General features: G+C 36.0%; 1 protein-coding gene across 1 annotated transcript in view; it reads right to left on the reverse strand.

The window, feature by feature from the left end:
• Positions 1–579: 579 nt before the first annotated feature.
• LOC149769615 (general transcription factor 3C polypeptide 5-like) overlaps positions 580–21,494 on the reverse strand; it is a 52,098-nt gene continuing 31,183 nt past the window's right edge. The window contains exons 5-7 of the mRNA XM_089949811.1: positions 14,344–14,551; positions 7,495–7,667; positions 580–810 (exon numbers count right to left, since the gene is read on the reverse strand). Coding sequence (XP_089805937.1) covers positions 595–810; positions 7,495–7,667; positions 14,344–14,551 — 597 coding nt within the window. The 3' untranslated portion in view covers positions 580–594. The remainder of the gene's footprint in view (positions 811–7,494; positions 7,668–14,343; positions 14,552–21,494) is intronic.

A 21,494-nucleotide genomic window follows, 5' to 3' on the forward strand; every position in this document is an offset into this window, starting at 1 on the left:
TCAATGTGATTGTAAAACGAGGATTCAGTCATTAAACAGCCCTGTTCCCTAATGCCACCCCCCCACCCCCCGGTTTTTTCGATGTCAAAGTGATTTTTTTTTCAATTGTTGGAGGTCCCTCAGTAACTCGCGCCTCGCTTACAGTGCAGTCTATGTTTGTGGACCCCGTTGTGCGCGAGTTATCAAGGGAGAGGTGTACATAATATCTGAAAATGCTTTCTGTCAAGTTTGGTGGCAGGCTGGCACCATTTACATAAATTTGTTAAGCCTTAATATCGTAATGCTTTCGGAGTGAGTTAAAACTGCTCCTGTTGTTTCTGAGAAGATGGAAATAGAAAATACTGATGGAATGCACAATGCATAATCATGGGAAGAATTATTAAACTGAGACATAAATTCTGTCAAATTTGAAACTGTGTCCTAGATTTGATGACTCAATGATTTTGGCCAAGTTCTTTGCTTAAATCAGTTTAGCAAGTAGTTCATATATGAAAAACTGGGAATCCATATATGACAAGCAGCAAATTAGAGTTTACGCACAGAAATCTGGATCCATAATTTCAAGATATCTATTTCCAATCAAATATTATCCACTCATGACTGAAAAATCAAAAAGTTATTGAAATGTGCAAATACAATTTCCTCACACAATGTGCTAACATTTTCTGATGGGTAAAAAAATCTAATACATACCTTTCCATTATTCTTCCTGATGAGTGCCTGAACTTCATCCAAGAGAACATTACGAGCCTGATAGTAAATCAATCGATAGGGTGGAAGCTTTCCTGGTTTAAACGTGTACAACAGCTCCTTTAAGGCAGAAAAAGTAAATGAAAATTATAAAAAATACAATAAACGATATGATTTGCACCCAACATGTAATACAATTTTTTCCAGGTAGCATGTGTTTGCCACAAAACGAGTGACATTTAAAAAGTAAATTTGTTAGTAAATTATGTTTCTCCTAGGCTAATTACCCAATCACAGTAATGTTAGGAAGATCCTTTGCTAGCTCTTGAATCCAGTAATAAAAAAACAATGAAAGTTTATCTTTCCCATCTATGTGCCTCATAAATTAAGAGAAAAAACTCTTCCCAACCATTATCCTTACCCCCCATCACTAAGCAGCTACAGATGTGTTTACCTGTTTTTCCTTTAGTGATAATCTTGATGAAACATAATTTAGTATTAAAAAAATCCTTCTCTTCTGAATACATTTCATACTGTGTTAGAAGAATAGGTAACAGGAGAAGAGAATGCTGAGCATCTTGACAGTCACCTAAGGTTTTTATTGTTTTTTCACAAAATAAAATCAACTGGAGAATCTAGTGAAAGTACTATTCTGGTTCTGTGGTAAGGTTGTGTTGACTTCAAATTGGTCTGTTGATGGACTTGGCTGCAGCCAGTGAACCTACCAGATTCAATTCTTGTCTCTGAACAGCTAAATCATATAGATAGAAGCCTGAGAAGGTTAACTGTGCATGCCAGATCATGTATATTGAAGCCTGAGAAGGTTAACTGTGCATGCCAGATCATGTAGATTGAAGCCTGAGAAGGTTAACTGTGCATACCAGGTCATGTAGACTGAAGCCTGACAAGGTTAACTGTGCATGCCAGATCATGTAGATAGAAGCCTGAGACAGTTAACTGTGCATGCCAGATCACGTAGATTGAAGCCTGAGAAGGTTAACCGTGCATACTAGATCATGCAGAAAGAAGCCTGCGAAGGTTAACTGTGCATGCCAGATCATGTAGATTGAAGCCTGAGAAGGTTAACTGTGCATGCCAGATCATGTAGATTGAAGCCTTAGACGGTTAACTGTGCATGCAAGATTATGTAAACAGAAGCCTGAGAAGGTTAACTGTGCATGCCAAATCATGTAGATTGAAGCCTGAGAAGGTTAACTGAGCATGCCAGATCATGGAGATTAAATCCTGAGAAGGTTAAATGTGCATGACAGATCATGTAGATTGAAGCCTGAGAAGGTTAACTGTGCATGCCAGGTCATGTAGACTGAAGCCTGACAAGGTTAACTGTGCATGCCAGATCATGTAGATTGAAGCCTGAGATGGTTAAATGTGCATGCCAGATCATGTAGCTAGAAGCCTGACAAGGTTAACTGTGCATGCCAGATCATGTAGACTGAAGCCTGAGACAGTTAACTGTACATGCTAGATCATGCAGATTGAAGCCTGACAAGGTTAACTGTGCATGCCAGGACATGTAGACTGAAGCCTGAGAAGGTTAACTGTGCATGCCAGATCATGTAGATTGAAGCTTGAGAAGGTTAACTGTGCATGCCAGATCATACAGACTGAAGCCTGAGCAGGTTAACTGTGCATGCCAAATCATGTAGATTGAAGCCTGAGAAGGTTAACTGTGCATGCCAGATCATGTAGATTGAAGCCTGAGAAGGTTAACTGTGCATGCCAGATCATGTAGATTGAAGCCTTAGACGGTTAACTGTGCATGCAAGATTATGTAAACAGAAGCCTGAGAAGGTTAACTGTGCATGCCAAATCATGTAGATTGAAGCCTGAGAAGGTTAACTGAGCATGCCAGATCATGGAGATTAAATCCTGAGAAGGTTAAATGTGCATGACAGATCATGTAGATTGAAGCCTGAGAAGGTTAACTGTGCATGCCAGGTCATGTAGACTGAAGCCTGACAAGGTTAACTGTGCATGCCAGATCATGTAGATTGAAGCCTGAGATGGTTAAATGTGCATGCCAGATCATGTAGCTAGAAGCCTGACAAGGTTAACTGTGCATGCCAGATCATGTAGACTGAAGCCTGAGACAGTTAACTGTACATGCTAGATCATGCAGATTGAAGCCTGACAAGGTTAACTGTGCATGCCAGGACATGTAGACTGAAGCCTGAGAAGGTTAACTGTGCATGCCAGATCATGTAGATTGAAGCTTGAGAAGGTTAACTGTGCATGCCAGATCATACAGACTGAAGCCTGAGCAGGTTAACTGTGCATGCCAAATCATGTAGATTGAAGCCTGAGAAGGTTAACTGTGCATGCCAGATCATGTAGATTGAAGCCTGAGCAGGTTAACTGTGCATGCCAGATCATGTAGATTGAAGCTTGAGATGGTTAAATGTGCATGCCAGATCATGTAGACTGAAGCCTGAGAAGGTTAACTGTGCATGCCAGGTCATGTAGACTAAAGCCTGACAAGGTTAACTGTGCATGCCAGATCATGTAGACTGAAGCCTGAGACAGTTAACTGTACATGCTAGATCATGTAGATTGAAGCCTGAGAAGGTTAACTGTGCATGCCAGATCATGTATATTGAAGCCTGAGAAGGTTAACTGTGCATGCCAGATCATGTAGATTGAAGCCTGAGCAGGTTAACTGTGCATGCCAGATCATGTAGATTGAAGCCTGAGAAGGTTAACTGTGCATACCAGGTCATGTAGACTAAAGCCTGAGAAGGTTAACTGTGCATGCCAGATCATGTAGATAGAAGCCTGAGACAGTTAACTGTGCATGCCAGATCATGTAGATTGAAACCTGAGAAGGTTAACTGTGCATGCCAGATCATGTAGATAGAAGCCTGAAAAGGTTAACTGTGCATGCAAGATTATGTAAACAGAAGCCTGAGAAGGTTAATTGTACATGCCAGATCATGTAGACTAAAGCCTGTGAAGGTTAACTGTGCATGCCAAATCATGTAGATTGAAGCCTGAGAAGGTTAACTGAGCATGCCAGATCATGTAGATTGAAGCCTGAGAAGGTTAACTGTGCATGCCAGGTCATGTAGATTGAAGCCTGACAAGGTTAACTGTGCATGCCAGATCATGTAGATTGAAGCCTGAGATGGTTAAATGTGCATGCCAGATCAAGTAGCTAGAAGCCTGACAAGGTTAACTGTGCATGATCTTAAGCGAATCAGTGTATTTTCTGCACAAGTGGCACGACATATAATGGCTCATAGCAGGACTTCCTCTAAAAAAAAGACAGCCAACTATTACAATCTGTTTAGACACTAGCTTATATGGTTCGAGAGTCCATCTTCAAAATGACCAGTGGCAAAGTTGGGTTAGCAGAATTGTCTCCACGTTTAGAAATGAATGCCATAGTAAATGTATTTCATTTCTGGAAGAATTTAACCAGGAAAGTGCCACTGTTGGTCTTGCCAGTATGAACTGCCAGTAAGTGCATTGGCCATTAGGCTGGATGGATGACCAAGCAACAGACTGGGCAGACAACTCAAATCTCAGCAGGATGGCTAGCTCAGTAACTGCCTGGTTTGTCCATCCAGTGAAATGGATGGATCAGCTAACCAGATCCCCATATAGCTCTGCATACCAATGTATAGTCAGCAAGTTTTGCCAAAGTGATGGACTTTCTGTCACTGACCATAAAATCTGGCCAGCTGGGAAGCTGGGCAACAGCCAGAATGGCACTATATGCCCTGGACTGTTGGCAATGCAATCATCCAAGTCCACAACAAAAATAGCCCATCTGCCCAGACTTACAAGTACTTGGACCATACTCGAAGATGGAGTTGGGGAGGGGGCTTACTTCCATTGGCCAACCAAGATAAGACAGGACATTCTCCTTGTAACTCCAAGCCACTACTGGAGGTTATATCACTTTACTTCACCTGATACTTGACCCATCTTTACCGACTATTTGGTGAAACCATGGAAAAAATTCCTAATGAACACTTTGAAAAGACACTTCGGTTAGAAGTCGATGGACACTTTGTGCTAGTGTAAAACATCTTGTGTATAGCTGACTTTGGCACACAAGATTGTGATAGTTTAATCTGAAATGATAAGGATGACAAATAAACCCATAAAACAACAATGGAAATAAATAGTCTGAAAGTGTTCATGTAGTTCCATTGAAAAGTTGTTCAACCCTCATTCTTGTCATTATATTTTGACAGTTTTCTTGTCTCTGGGTTTAACACCATTTTGCAGCATATGATTAGCTATACATGGTGTCCACTATATTTGGTGGTAGAAGAACCAGGGAAAACTCAGGGAAGAACCACTGATCCATGTGAGGCTACTGGCAAGCTTTCTCACATACCCATACTGGCCAAGCCAAGACTCAAACCCACATGGATAGTGGCGAGATGTCAGTGATCTATAATAGCTAGCAACTCAAACCAATTTTTTGCTGCCAATTTGTAATTTGTTACTAATGATTTTTCATTTTAAATCCATCAAAACCTCAGATCAAAAGGTAACTGAACATACATAAGGTAATACAACATATCACAAAACACACAATGTCTTTATATCTCAAATTTAGGCTGTCAGAATATTTGGTACATTGTGAGGTATTTGTTTTAAAAACATATAAGAAGGTACTCTGTTTACTCAAGTACTTCATATGAAAATGATAAAAATGTTTAGATTCCATTGATGGGTGACAAGCCCAGAAATGACTTTATTGATGGATGGTCAATAATCCACTAGGTTAACTGAGGTTATATTGTGAGATGTATTATATATGCAAATCATATCATTAAAGCAAAGAACTGGTAAACAACAATAGCCACCTAACAGTGGTCAGATGAAATAAAGGAAAGGGTTGCAAATAGTTTCTTCCCTTTGTATACATGGAATATAGACTAGAAAGTTAAATTTTCATCTTTCCATGATCACTTGATTCAAGAGATAGTGAATCATCTTCCAAACCCTCATTCTAGTCATTATATTCAAAACAGGTTTCTCGTCTCTAACCACAGGACAAAACATCTGGTTTGGTTTGGTTTGTGGGTTTAACATCTTTTTTCAGCACATGATAGGTTATACAACACAGCCAGCATATTTAATGGAGGAAGAACACAGAAAAAACCCTAAGAAGAATTAACAGAATCAACAACCCATGGGAAGCTACTGGCAAGCTTTCTCACATACACACGCAAGCAGAGACTTGAGCCCAGGTGAAGAGAGGTGAGATGTAAGTGATCTGTAATGGCAAGCACTTAAAACCACCCAGTCACCCATGGCCCCAATGAAAAATTTGGTCTTCTTGCCCTCTCTTGTTAACCACCATCAATTAATCAAAGTTGTCATTCTTCAATTTTATCTGACAACAAATTCTGGGTAACAGCTTCTATAGTAGGTACCAGATAATAATTTCTGGCTGGCAATTTGTTACTTTTTGCTACTGAATCCATTCAAACTTTAGGCTGACTGGTAAATAAGCATATTCCAAGGGTAATAAAAAATATAATTCAGTAAACATACAAAATGTCATGTTCCTCAAATTTAGGGTGGTTCTATTTAAGTATATCTGGTACTCAAGGAATGCAGTTTTTTAGTTGTATTTTTTTGTGCAAAACAGGGTACTCTGATTAAGTGTTCATGTAAAAATGATACTAATTTCTAACTTGAATCTATGAGTGACTAGTCCAAAATGGAAATTGTCTTCCTTGGTCCCAATTATGCTTTACTGTAATAGCTCTTAGTTAATCAATACAAAGTTTGGAAATTTCATTTAAAACTTAAAGGACACAAAATAATTGCTATAAGCTCCATAAATATATTTAAACATACAATTTACTTAATTTTGGTTCTTAATTACTTATTTACATTATTATCTTTCAAATAAAAAAAAGTACAGACTGCTTCAGGTAAAGCTATATATTACTGTGCCACAGTCATCTTGAATTCCTTCTTTTTCCTTGAATTTGTGACAATTTGTGTATGCAAAAACATCTGGAAAAACTGAAACAAGCCAAATGACACTGTTAACAATGTTTACAGCCTGATAGGGCAGGATCTGCAAGTCTTCACGATTTCCTAGAACATATTATGAGCAGTTCAAATGTATTCTTGTATTCTTGAAGAACCACAAAATCTTGTCATTAAATTATCTCAATTCATAATATTTTTTAGGGTGATACAATTTTAATTGTTTTCATTCTTTTATTTTTTAACTTATAATTCTATCATTATATAGCTCAACAACAACCAGCAAAGGAAAATAACTCTGACATTTGTTACTTACTTGCGTCAACCAGATCTGACAGTCCTAATAGAATTCTCATGCCTGAATGAAAATATTAACAACAGTGTCTTACATCATGAAGAAGGGAGAGTGAGTGTGTTTGGAACATCAATATTTTGATCTTCTAGCCCAGGAAAGAGTATGCATATAAAGCAGTACAAAAATCAGACACACTGTTATATTTGTAAAATAAAATTGTGCAAGTGGCATAAATATTTAGTTTGGTACAAAGAGAATCTTTCAGTGTTTTTAATGCAATTACATGGTGACATTTCTGAATAGTATATTAATCTTATATCATTCATTACCTTGCATATCAATATCGGCATTTAACTGATTTGTGGTGGGTTTATTTGTACTGCCCTTGGAATTATGAACTCTATACAACCCCCAATGCCTCATAACCAATGGAACCATTCAGCTGCACACAGCATGATACCAAGAATTAAACTCAAGTGCACTGAGCCATACAAGGAAAATGTTTTTAAATACTGGATTTTCCTTACTTTGTCAAAATCTGGATCATCCGGAAATTCAAGGACTGTATCATCTTGTGGATCTTGCTCAAGAGATGACAGATTGATCTTAGCAACTTGGGACTGGTTTCTCTGCACTTCATTCCATAAGGACGTACTCAGAACTCCTCTCTTTGTAGAAATGGACATCTTAATTAAGGAATCTGAAAGAAAAGCAAGTCAAATTGACTTTTTGATAAATCAACAAGCATACAATGATACAGATTATTTTACAAAGAATAACTTTCACCATATCCTAATGTACTAACTGAATGTCCATTTTAAAATAATGAACTCTTTTCAATTTATGGACTATTCATACTCTGTTGAAAAATGTATGACTGTCAAGAGGTGTAGAAATCAATACTCTGTACATTTAAGTTGTGTTCCAAGTACATCCATTACTTTCCAACTTTTCTACCAAATCTGATTTATTCATCATTACAAAGCTGAAGTCTCCTCCTGAAAACTAAGACATACATCAGAATGTCAATCCAATAAACACAAGCTTAACATCCAGATTCAACAAGTATTCCAATAAACAAGGAGTCCTGCCACAGAACAGAATAACAGCAGGTTGGTTTTTATCAGCATTTTCCACACTTTATTTCGCTATAACATTCTGAGGAAATGGATGCAAAGTGCTTTACCCAATGACATGCTGAGGCAGCTCACCTGGGCTATAATACTAATCTTCAGTGTCACATAATAGAAGGTTAGTGCTTAACTCATTCAGCCCTGGAGTTTTTTCGTTTTCTCCTAAAATGCGAGTAGGAAACACATTTTGGGGGCTATTCTGAATACATTCTAATACATCAACTTTCAACAGATTTTCCATTAGCCTAATGCCTAGTTGTATTAGAAACATCATTTTCCATTGGTTATTTTGCTCACGCATGAGCAGAAGGGTAAAAGTTGGATTCTTTTATAATGTTTTTTTGCTTAATGGACCCATAATTTTCGTAAGGAGACCACTCTTTATTCCAAATGCCCACCTTATCCTAGTTTTTGCAAAGGTTCACCTGTCTCAGGGCAGTTCAGACCAGTCTGCCTTAGATTTGATGCCAAAAGAACTAAAATCCGGACCAAAAAAACAGATTCCGGCCACAAGCGAATTTTGGGTGAAAAAAAAAGGGAAAAAAAATGTAGGTTTTTCCCCTCTGTATCTTGTAGTGCAACTAGAATGTCCAGAGTATTTGGAATCATTGTAGAGCTATATATGTCTGCTTTTTGTAACACCACCCACTTTGGTGTATCTTAAATGACCTTGATGCTGCAAAGCTTGGAAGTAGGGTACAGCCTCATCACGCCTACAGGCGGGATTGGGGCTGAATGAGTTAACCAAGTTTTTGGAAATTTCTCAGAAACTGTCAAAGAATGGCTACATACTGATGCACAAATGACGAAACAGATAAGTAACATTCAGATTTTGGTGATGTCACCAAATATCACCCATTAACCCATTCAGCCCCAAAGGTTTTTGTCGTTTTTGCCTGAAATGTGAGTAGGAAACACATTTTGGGGGCTATTTCTGAATACATGTACATCCTAATAAATCAACTTCCAACAGATTTTCCATTAGCCTAATGCCTACTTGTATTAGAAACATTGTTTTCCATTGGTTATTTTGCTCGCGCATGAGCAGAAGGTAAAAGTTGTGGGATTGGGGCTGAATGAGTTAACCAAATTTTTGGAAATCTGACATGGTTAAGTCTTCTGCAGCTTAAGAAATAATGAAAAAAATTGTATTATATTAAAATGTGAAGAATAAAAACTTATTGGCAAAATAACTTTTATATTTCTTTTTTCATTTCAATATTTTCCCAAGTGAAAATATAAGATTTTCCATCCTGCATTGCAACACTTGATTGTGTGCCTACATAAATTATACCTGCAGCAACAAAAACAAGCACTTTCTGAGCTAAATAAAACATAACATTTCAGACATCGAAATTAATTTTCTACTAAGATATATGAATCAATGCCATTCACAATGAACGTGGACAAGGAAAAAAGAGAAATCAATTTTTTTTATTTGTTATTTCCAGAGGAACTGTACTCGAACATTGCAAATGAAACCAATGCATATGCCCAAAAATACATATTGGTATCACCAAATAAAACATGGTATCCAACAACAACAGACATGATAAAAGCTCTGATTGGAGCTCGTGTTGTTATGGGAGTCATTCCAGCACCAGCCCAAGATATGTACTGGTATAAGGACAAACTTTTCCATCCTTCCTGCACTGAACTGAAATTTAGTCATACAAGATTCGAAAACCTACAGAAATATTTTCATGTGACTGACACCACCAACAATCCACCTCAAAGAACACCTCGGCATGACAAACTGGCCCATATTCATCCAATATTGGAGCATATTCACAACACATGCACTAGAGAATACAACCCACATCGTGAGGTGTCCATTGATGAAGCAATGATGGGATTTTCAGGATGACTGGGCTTTACGCGGTATATTCCTTTAAAACTGACCATCAAAGTATGGGTTTGAGTGGATCCCCGTAATGGATATGTTGGGGACTTTCAGGTTTATATCGGAAGGGCTGACAACAATCCAGAATTGTTTTCGATTTGATGGAACCTTTGTTTCATCTTGGATACTATGTCTACACCGACAGTTTGTTTTACATCTCCAGGCCTATTTCTTGAGCTTTGACAAAAAGGTATGTATGGCTGCGGAACAGTTCGATCAAATCGAAAGGGTCTTCCATCTGGATTACACAAAATAAAGCTGAAGGACAGGGTCAAAGCATAATCAAACGGAAAGGAGACATGAGAGTTACAGTTTGGCGTGACAACAAGAATATCACTATACTGTGTACCAACTGTGATGGCAAGGCCACATCTGTTAGCTGGAAGTAGAAAGATGGTTCAAATTAAGGATATTCCATGTCCACTCCCAGTTCAACTGTACAACATGTACATGAATAGAGTAGGCCATGTGGATCAAATGCGAGCAACTTACAACACTGGTAGAAAGTCCTTAAAATGGCGGTAGCATGTTTTTTTTCTCCATTTTTGACATTTCAATAGACAAGTCATATTTGCTAATGAAAGAATCGGGGAACCATACTATCATCACCAAAAACAACAGGGAAAGAGCTAGAACCCAGATGGAGTTTAGAATTAATCTTGCATATCAAATACCTGGAGGAATTGTAGGTAAAAGGAATAGAGAAGTAAAAGTTCAACCCCTGATTCAGCAAGGTCAACATTGGCCAGTGGTCATGCCAAAGAAAAAACCTGCAAAATGTGTTCACTGAACAAAGTTCGATCTGAACCAACAACTGGATGTGAACAATGCCAAGTAAATTTATGTGCAAAATGTTTCAATCCACATCACATATTAAATTTTCCTGGTTTATTTCAATGAAATTAAGGGCTGATGACATGATATTTCTAAAAATGTTGCACATAATTTTGTAAATAGTGTACAAATAAGTTGTGAAAGACTTTGACAAATAGGAAAAAAAAAATCACTGTGTAGACAAAATAATTTGGAATAATTGGTGAAAATTTTGTGGATTTTTACTGGATATAAGAAGAGAAATTAAGGTAAGAGTGAATGCATCTGCATGATGTTTACAAAATTTTCCAATCAGATAAAAACTCTCTGAGGCACAAGCAGCTAGACACACAGGTCTATGGCTAAATTAGTTAAGATAATCTAAACTTGACAAAATTTGATTTGCAAGTTGTGCAAAAAAATATGTGTTCAATAGATAGGAAAAAAGTATACATAAAATCGAATGAAAGCATTTTTGTTTTGAATTACGATTTTTCTTGGCAAGTCTTGCCATATTATTTCAAAAGAACAACATATAGATAAAATTGTTTTTGTATTATAATATAGATTGAAAGGGTCAATCATGCTGCATATAAGTACATTTAGATGAAAGTATTTTCTGAAAAATGTGTAAATAAAACATAAAAGTTAGAGGGGAGATTTGGACATGCTTTATATTCATTTATGGTTTTAGATGGGATTCATACAAACTAAATAAGTTCATTGAGGTGCCAGCATCTAGTATTTCTTCTGAGAGAATTTTCAGCCAAGCTGACAAGCTTTAAATAAAATGCAGTCTGTATGTACATAAGGAAAAGATATGGTGGACCATCTTTGCTAGCCAAAGTTCCAATATTTTAACTCTATCTATACCTTGGTAGATTGATCTGATATTTTGTGCTTTGGGTCTGTGAATTTCGATAGATGCGGTACAAGCCACTGCATCCAATCTAAATCAAGTTGTTCATATCTGAGCACTGCTCCTACACAATCTCTGGAATGTACTCATAAATAAGCAATATTCCACTGCTGGTCCATGTTTATACAAATACATCCTTTAACTCAAATACACCTGTAATAGCTTCTCTCTGGTAAGTAGTCTTACTTTCAACATTAAACTTACATGGTGTCTTTTTGAAGTCAATTGTCCCCACCATTTTTGGTCAATGTATAATACACCATTGTTACATTCAACTGGTTAGTTATCATAACATACTAAGGTAGACAACTCATGAAATCCAACAGATGTCACTATGACACTGCAAATAAATATTTGATCAATTTACCAAGGTGTAGAAGGGTTAAATACTGGAACCTTGGCTAGCAAAGATGGCTGTAGCCAAAAGTCCATGTAAGAAGCTCTTCTGATCTGACAATTGTGGTAATAAAACTGTACTCTACTAAGAAATGTATTACCTGTCTCAAGCTGTTTGAGACTTGTATATTTGATTATTATGATTGGTATTAGGTTGATGGAAATGTTCACAACTTTAGTATGACTCAAGGTGATATCAGCTACCAGTGATCCATAGTTATTTGTGTATTGTTTGACCTTATACTTAGTGTAATACTTGCTTATAAGTCGAGTCCAACTGCAGACTGCACAGATCCAGATCTGCTGTCGTATAATGTTCCAGCAAATCTGGGGCTGTACAGTTTGTTAAGAGTAATCACTAGAACAAAAACATACACCCAGGTCTGCAGATACATTATGATATGGCGTATCACAATCATTGTTGTTTGTAGTTTGACTCCACTTATAACCAAGTATATATGGTACATACAGCATGTATAATGATGACGGTAATCTTATTTAAAAATATGCTTCGCATTATAAAGCAAGTGACCAACTATTTCTATCAGCCTTAGATGCCCAGTTAACAAAGAATCCTTTCATATACAACATTAGATGGTTACAATCCAAAATGAGGCCGAGAACAAATAAAAACATAGAATATGCAAACTACCCAACATGGTAATCAAAAACTTCAGGAAGACTGGGTTTCTAACCTTTTCTAATGGACCTTTTTAAATTTCTTTATATTTATGTTGGTAAATTAATGTTTTTCAATGAAATGCTTTGGAAATTCAAATACATTTCAAAAGCCAATTAGCGTTTCCAAGCGTTTTTTCAGTACTCTTTGGACTGACCTCAAATTCAAGCAACTTTCTAGTACTCTTTGGAGCTGACCTGAATTCAAGCAGCTTTCTGTACTCTTTGGAGCTGACCTCAAATTCTAACACTTCTAAACACAACAATCTAAGTACCTTTCAAGGTTGAGAAAACTCTGACTTTTTCAAAAGCTTTAACTAAATACCTTGTGTCCACAAGGCTGCCAAATTAATGCATTAGTTGGAAGGTGATACTGGCTGATGCAGAAAACACAAATGAGAAAACCTCCAATGGCTGTATGGTTGGAGCACGAAAGTTTCTTTAGTTGCAATCAAGTAACGCACTTGACAATACATCTACACATCATATTTAATTAATCTGCAGTCTTTAGTTCCCCAAAAATGAAGCAAGTTTAAATGAAGGTAACTGCAATGTGAAATATACCTTATGGTGACTGATTTCACAAGTGGTGCATCTATATGCCAAGTATAAAACTGAGCTAATAGCAAACGTCAAGCATGAAATACAGGTCCCACCTAGCCAATTTTCACTAAATGGTGTATTACTGTCTGTCTATCTATCTATCTATCTATCTATCTATATATATATATATATATATATATATAATATATATATATATATATATATATATATATATATATATATATTTATACACACATACATACATACATATATATATATATCAGCATTACTGTGCAGAGGAAGTCAATTTTCTTCCTTCAATCAGTTATCTTGACCTTTGATGTTCTGCCCCCGAATCAGTACACTTCTTCATTGCCCCGTGTACAAGCCATTCATAAATTTGGTCCATTAATGTGATGCAGAAAAATATTTTGTGCCAAAGCTATTTTTATTTTTAGTCTTAGAAACCTTGACCCAAATCTTTTAACCATAAAATTGTTTGTCTTAATCCTTACCCCCAAGTACAACCTATCTGAAAAGTGGTGATTTTGAGTTATTGAGCAGAAATGAAATTGGTAACAGGTAGGCATATGGATTGACAGGCAGACAAAATCACAACATCATATGATCTGCCTTATGGTGGGCATATGAAATTAATAAAATCCCCCAAAATGCAACATCACATTTTATTTATGTTTCACTTGTTTAAAAAGGTTTTACAGCTGGAACATTGTCATAGGAAACATGCCAGGTAATAAAGGTTGCCTCCATCAGCTGCCTCCTTCCACATGCAGGAGGGATCATTATGCCGATTCTAAATCCCCAAAACCATATGGAGATCTTTAAGATGCATTTGCATGCCATGTTACATAACTCTGCAAGAGACAGTGTCAGAAAACTCTCACTGCACACCCACACCTTGATGTCAGATGGATAGAAAGACTGACAGAATTGCTTTGCAAGTAAGATAAAAAGTAGAACAAACCCTTACTTTGTTTGACACGATAGTCTATAGTTTGGTATATCTTAGCAGATGGGTCTTTGGATGGATCATATCCAATCTTCACCCATTGACACCTCCATGGTCCATCCAGGTAGTAATAGGCAACAATGGGCAAAATGTATTTCAGCCTATCGGGTCGGAAACTGACCCTCAATTTTAACATGACCTTCAACCAACATGGATGCTCTTTAAATAGCTGCAAGAAAAGGGAAACTATTCCAGAGTCAGTCAAAATAACAATTCGATATTTTTAATTTCCATTTACTTCTGTTCATTGACAAATCAGAGATAAGCTTTTACATGCAATGCATCAAAATGGAAGAATTCTATTTTTTAAAAATCAATTTTTCGCTTAGCTCCTCATCTGTAGCTCCTTATCATTCAACATTTACAAATGATACCTAACTATAAGCTTCTGATGTTGTGTTGCAGGGAATGTGACATCTTACCTACAAACTGTGTTATAATAAGGTAGATCTATGTTTATACAGGTGAGATAGGAATAGTTGGCATGTAGCAAAACAGTGGTCACCCAGTATAAAGTGCCTCAATATAATGTTGCCCCTTAAATAATAATAATAATATTAATAATAATAATAATGAGGACTTTGTATAGCGCCTAATCTTTAGAAGCTCTAAGCACTTTACAACATTAGACAATACCTATAAGATAAAAAACATATAATATTATTACAAAAACAAACACCATGAAATTAGAAAAACATTAAAAAATAAAAAACATGCTGACAATATTTCAGGTAGGAAACATTATTAGGTCTTTAAGTTTGTTCTTGCAGTCGAAATAAGTGAGTTTTGAGAGCCCTCTTGAATGTGATCACTGTGTCTTTGTGTCTAAGTTCAGTGGGCAATTCATTCCACGTTGCTGGGCCCTGGTATGCAAAAGAATGCTGTCCATATGACTTTGTTTTCATAGTGGGAATAATGAGTATACGATTGTCAGAAGAGGAGCGTAAGCTTCTTGCTGGTGAGTACACATGGGTGAGATCAGATAGGTATGTTGGACTAGAGTCCAACAGCGAAACGTAGCACAGAGAACAAATTTTGTGTTTGATTCTGGATCGAATGGATAGCCAGTGTAGGGTACAGAGCAATGGGGAGGTGTGCTTTGATCGTGGTACTCTAAGTATGATCCGAGCAGCTGTGTTTTGAACTTTTTGAAGTTTCTGGAGCAGATATTGAGATGAACCAGACAGAATTGAGTTACAATAGTCCAGTCTTGAAAGTACTAATGAACACACAAGTGTTTTAGTGGCATCAACTGAAAGATATTTCTGAATTGAGCTGATGCGTCTCAGCTCAAGATATGCAGCCTTGCATATGTTCATGACATGTTGGTGCATTGTGAGAGTAACACCTAGGTTTCGTACTGACTGTGTGAACTTAATGTTGGCATTGGTGATATTTATTGTTTGAGGTAAAGGATGTGAATGAAAAAGTCTTTGTGTTGTGACCAGAATGGCCTCAGTTTTATCATCATTCATCTGCAGCTTGTTACATGTCATCCATGATTTCACATCAGAAATGCACCTCTCTACATGGGATTGATCACTGATCCTTTTTAGGAGATATGTGTGTGTGTGTGTGTGATTTGGACTTTTAACATAAGCAGCAGAGGCGGCAAATAGACCACTTGCTAGAAGGTCTTTTTTTGAAAACTAAGGCTTCCTATAAAAACAAAAGTCAATAACGTCAAACTGTCATTTACACATCTGGACACTTATACGAGGTCACACCTCCTCTGCTGCTGTCTTTTTATCCAAAATTTTATCAAGGCCTATACGATATCGCGATCGAGGATCATGTAAATTTATTGTTATAAATCTGTGTGGGGTAATTTGTGCTTTTGAGAAGTTTATAACTTTAATTATGTCCATACCTCCTGAACACCAAGTCTGATAAATATTTCTTAAAGTATGTGTATCAACTCTGTTAAATACAATTAAAATATTGCAGTTATCTCTGATCACTTTTGGTATTTGTGTATATCGTTGAGTGACATAAATTGTATCAGTATTTTTATGTCTGCCTCAAGAAAATATTCTAGTCTGATTTGATGGCTTGTCCAGTATTACATCATCATATATAACTAATTTATTAATAAATCCATCTAGTTCATCAACACTCGGCGCTTCATCAATATAGGTTATAAAATTAATAATGTCATCGCCATCTTCATTTAACAATTTTGCATTTTCATTAAAATCTTTAAGTAAATCATAGCATCTCTGATCATCAACTGATGGTGCAACTAAATATAATTTATAACACTTTAACCATCTCATTATCAAATTAAGCAGTAATTGTGTCTTTCCACTTCCAGATGGACCTATTATAATCATTCTGATAGAATTCGGTAATGCTGAAATATGTTTTACTGGCTCTTGTTTTCGTGCTGCTGATAAATCAATTACATCTATATTATAAATATACATGAATCTATATTGTTTACATTGTTGAGTTAAAACTCCAACCACTGATTCAGTCACTGTTACAACAAACAACAAAAAAATAGCATATGGTGGAAGATGTGCAATATGTAACAGAATTTTTTTTTTGTTTTTAGCCAGAAATCAACTTAAACTGTTTTCTGTCTAGTAACGGGATCATACACTGACGGTGCAGACGATAGCTTTAATGTCTCATATCTTCTGCAATAAATATCTCTGATTTCAACATCAGTGGATTCAGAATAATCAAGTATATTTTCTTGTTTCATTCTCCATTCGCCCCATGATATAAAACGAATCCGTAGCATCTCTGACAGCAAACTTAGAAACTCTGTTTATCATCGATAATAGATTTAAAGAAAAATAAGCCAACATCGAAGATCTTAAATGAGTAAATTGTGGTCATATAACTCACAATTGCACCTACTTTAGTTCTGTCCGATAAGTTAGCATTAGTTCAACTTATAAACGTATTTTTTTCCGTTGTATCAGCAATTATAAAATCTAACTCAGCATTGTCTATAATCAATCTTGTACAATGTCGGTTATGATCATATGATCGTCCTTGGGTAAATTTACCGATTATTTTTTTGCCATGATCTGAAGCAATTTTATTTTCATAATCAGTTGTATAAGGATTTTCATCATCAGAATATATCTTTTGTTGTGGTAACCAAACTTATTTCTGCGGACGATATAATTACTTCACTTACTGACAAAAATATCAGTAATTTTATGTCGAGCATATATCGTAATAATACTGTTGGTGCCCACATTTTTTCTGAAAAATGTCTACCAAACCAAACATAACAAATAGGATGAAGACCTTTAGCAAGCTTGAATGACTCTATACAAGTGAATCAAGTCAGGTCAAAATCTGGCAATGGTCCATTTATCGATACTCTGGTCATTTCATGTGTCAGATGACCGAAATTTTTCTCTCTAGCAAAATGAGCCGCAACTGAAGGAAGAGTAAAAGAGTAAAACAATCATTGAGTAATTGTTCAGTATCATCGGTATATTTTAATGTAAGATTTTTCATGTTTGTATGAGGAGACTCTGTTCGATAAATCTCACCATTAGGCCATACAAATTGATCAAATTTACTTTTTTCTTCAATGCAGCTACTTCCATCTGGTCTAATCAATTCATCATCGTTTTCAGAACTCTGAAATAACTATAATGATACAGGATTGTTTTTACTTATTTCTTTAATAAAATAAAATATATCTCCTTGGTAAAATTTAACAGTTTGATTTCGTGGAAATATTGTTAATGTATTAGTTAGCGCATGCACAATATGATCAATAATATCAATCAAAGTTCCTTTTGATTTATATTTTGATTCGTACAAAATATCTCCGGTTATCGTTTTTACTGATATTGGAAATTTTAGGTTTTTTTCCTAGCTCAGCGACGTCTTTGATAGATGCTCCAATGTCTTCAACTATTTCTCCCAATCATTTATTTTACGTCTTTTATCTGTTAGACCATTTCCACGAGTCCAAACAGTAAAATGTTCCGTTACTCTTTTGGCTACACAAGTTATATTTTAAAATTTCATCGGTTTTAGATTATCAACGCTGGGTTTTTCATTTATCGGATAAATTCCATTAATAACTGCTGTTACAGGATATGCTCTTTCATAATACGGTTTGTCAATACCAGTCAACATTCCTGGTTTGGAATTTTTATTCAGTATGGCAATTTTTTCATCATGAAGGACAGGATCATATTTGTCACGGATGATCCAATTGTCTGTTTCTGCTAGTACAATAAATTTTACTTTAAAAAGATATTTTCAATTGTCGAGATAATTAATGATTGTTGCCACTCGTTTGTCGTTCATCATAGCATCGACACCATCGGTGATTTTGAATACTGACTATATGTGAGATGCGCCATCCTGGCGAAATTCCTTCTTGGCATCATGAATTTTATTAATCAAGGTTTTGTTCTTCAGATCAACTAGAGTTTTTATCATTAAGTCAGGGGATGTCCTATCAAGATTAAATTTATGTTTAGAAGGCTTGATCTTAGATAATCTCTCAAATTCATTCATATTATAATTAAGACAAATATTTAAATTGAAATATTATATATATATATATATATATATATATATATATATATATATATATATATACATACAGTAGTCCCCCTCTTGAACGGTCCCCCTGATCAGCGGCCACCCGCTCCTTATGGCCAGAATCCGTTGGCACCGATTATTTTGTGTTCAAAAGTACCCCTCGCGAAAGGCCACCCGGCTAACGCAACCAGCATATTAGTGCAATAATACAAAATTTACCCCTCACAAGTGGCCGCATTTTATTTTGATATGTATCCAGAACCAGTATTTTATTCATAACGTGTGTTAAGTAATCCGATTTCTGTTTCCCGATGTCAGGTTTTCATTACTGAAAGAAGTGTTGACTAAAGTAAATGTACCACTAAGGTTAATATTATATCATTTACGCCTCACAAGAAGCCACATTTATTCCATAAAGCCAAGAAAGACTCAAATTTTAATCCATACAAAAGGGTAAGTACATGTAATCCAATTAGCCATACTGCTGTGTTATCATAAGATGTCCGGTTTAGTCACTTCGATAATTGTTAAGATTACAATTATTGAACAGTAGTGACAGCTGAGAAGTGGCAGCAATGATTACAATACACAAGTCAGCAGGAAAATGGTTTGATAGCCTTTATGGCTTCCCTTAGTAAAATGTTCACTTTGATAATTAGTGGCTAATACTACTGACAATAATTGTCAAAATTACAAATCCTAATGGCCGCGAAGTCAAAACTGCGTGATGTTAATGATACATATCGAAGCCGTTTTGGCTTCTCTCACTTAGTGTAAAGAAATGTATAAAAACAATAGGGTACCAGACTGCGACTAACAAATCATGTGACAAGATCACTTCCTTTAAAAACACACGGCAATTTGTTTAGATGCATAAAAAATTGTTTTATCAGTATTGTAGTTGGCAACATGAATAACTTACTGCAGAAAGATCAACATGTCATCGAGGAAAAGAAAAGTTCTCAGTTTAGAAGAGAAAGTGAAAGTAATTCAACTGACCGAGAAAACTATAATGTCAGAAAGACACAGATAAGCAATATCGTAAAAGATAAGGAAACAATTCTGCAGAAGTGGGAAGGTGAAAAGGACGGAGAAAGGATGATTGTTTGAGCCAGGAGATGTTTGTATCCTGATTTGAATGACAAGAAAAAGCAACAATTTTGTCAGTTGAATTGGGATATGACGACTTTACCGCAAGTTATGGATGCACAGATTTTTCAAGTGCGACACAATATTAAGTGTTCTGTCCTTAGTGGAGAATCAGCTGATGTTAATAATGAAGTTGTCAAAGATTGGAACAAAAGACTAAATGATACGTGCAGGGGATATGACAGCAAGGATATTTTCAATTGTGACGAGACTGGTTTGCTTTTTAGACTGTTACCAACAGAGTGACAGATGATGTGATCTGTAACATAATTATAAAGACAGTTTTAAAACTATATCAATGGTTATTGATAACATTCTTTTGAAAATGATGAAACAGTTTGTTTTTCATTTATTTCACAACATGCATGTGATATTTTAATGAAAATATTAAATGTTTTAGAATTAAATGTACTTGTGACTTTCTTCATATGTATTTACTATTCACATTTGTCATCCCCCTCTAGAAAGGCCACCCTCATTATAAGGCCACTTCTCCGCTGCAGTAGGGGTGGCCTTATAAGAAGGGGACTACTGTATATAATGATTCAAACAAAAGACAAATGCAGATGGCTAATGATAGGTTCTACGACTCCTTGTAACAAAGCTTGTGTGAACGAATTCTGCGGACATTTGCAAAGCATTTGTAACGGAAGTCTAGGACCAAAACCGTGTTTGAAATGCAGTGTTGGAGTCAGAGGAAAAACACAGTTGTGTACACAATGTGGTGGTAAAGATACAGAGAAATAAAAAGATACTATGATAACAAAAATAATGACAGTGACAGGGTTATAAAATGTATAGAAGATTATCTAATAAGATTCTCAAAGTAATAGTTTAGACAATTACTATTTAAACAAATAAAATTATATATAAATGGAGTAAAAAGACTTTCAAGACAAGAATTTATTAGATATCCTATTATAAACGAATTACGAAGCACCTTGTGATGGTGTAATTAGGCACTGTCAACGAAAGAGACCAGTCGGTCATGTCATTAATACTGGTTATCTCATTTTCCATGCTGTGAAAAAAGATAACTCTTCCATAGGTTCATATTTGAATGTTATTACGGAGTAGTCGAAGACGGTCTTGTGATCGATCATATCAACGGTACAAAAATTTATGATAATTTATCTAATCTGACAGCTATCACATAAAGCCAGAATTCTGCATGTGGTAGGACTGGCAAACATTCAAAAATTGTGTGTGTGTGTGATTTGGATTTTTAACATGGCTTTTAACAATTTTTCAGTCATATCACTACAATGTCTGCAGTGTGGCAGTTTATAGTGATGTTTAGCTCTGGGGCATAATGCCGCAGACACGTAGCATGATGTCCCACTCAGTCACATTATCCTGACACCAGGCCAACCAGTCCTAACACTGACCTCTTAATTCTGAGTGCCAAGCAAGGCAGCTGTTAGTACCATTTT

The sequence above is a fragment of the Sinohyriopsis cumingii genome, unplaced genomic scaffold, assembly GCF_028554795.1.
Source record: "Sinohyriopsis cumingii isolate HCF-2022 unplaced genomic scaffold, ASM2855479v2 utg003461l, whole genome shotgun sequence".
NCBI lineage: Eukaryota > Metazoa > Mollusca > Bivalvia > Unionida > Unionidae > Sinohyriopsis > Sinohyriopsis cumingii.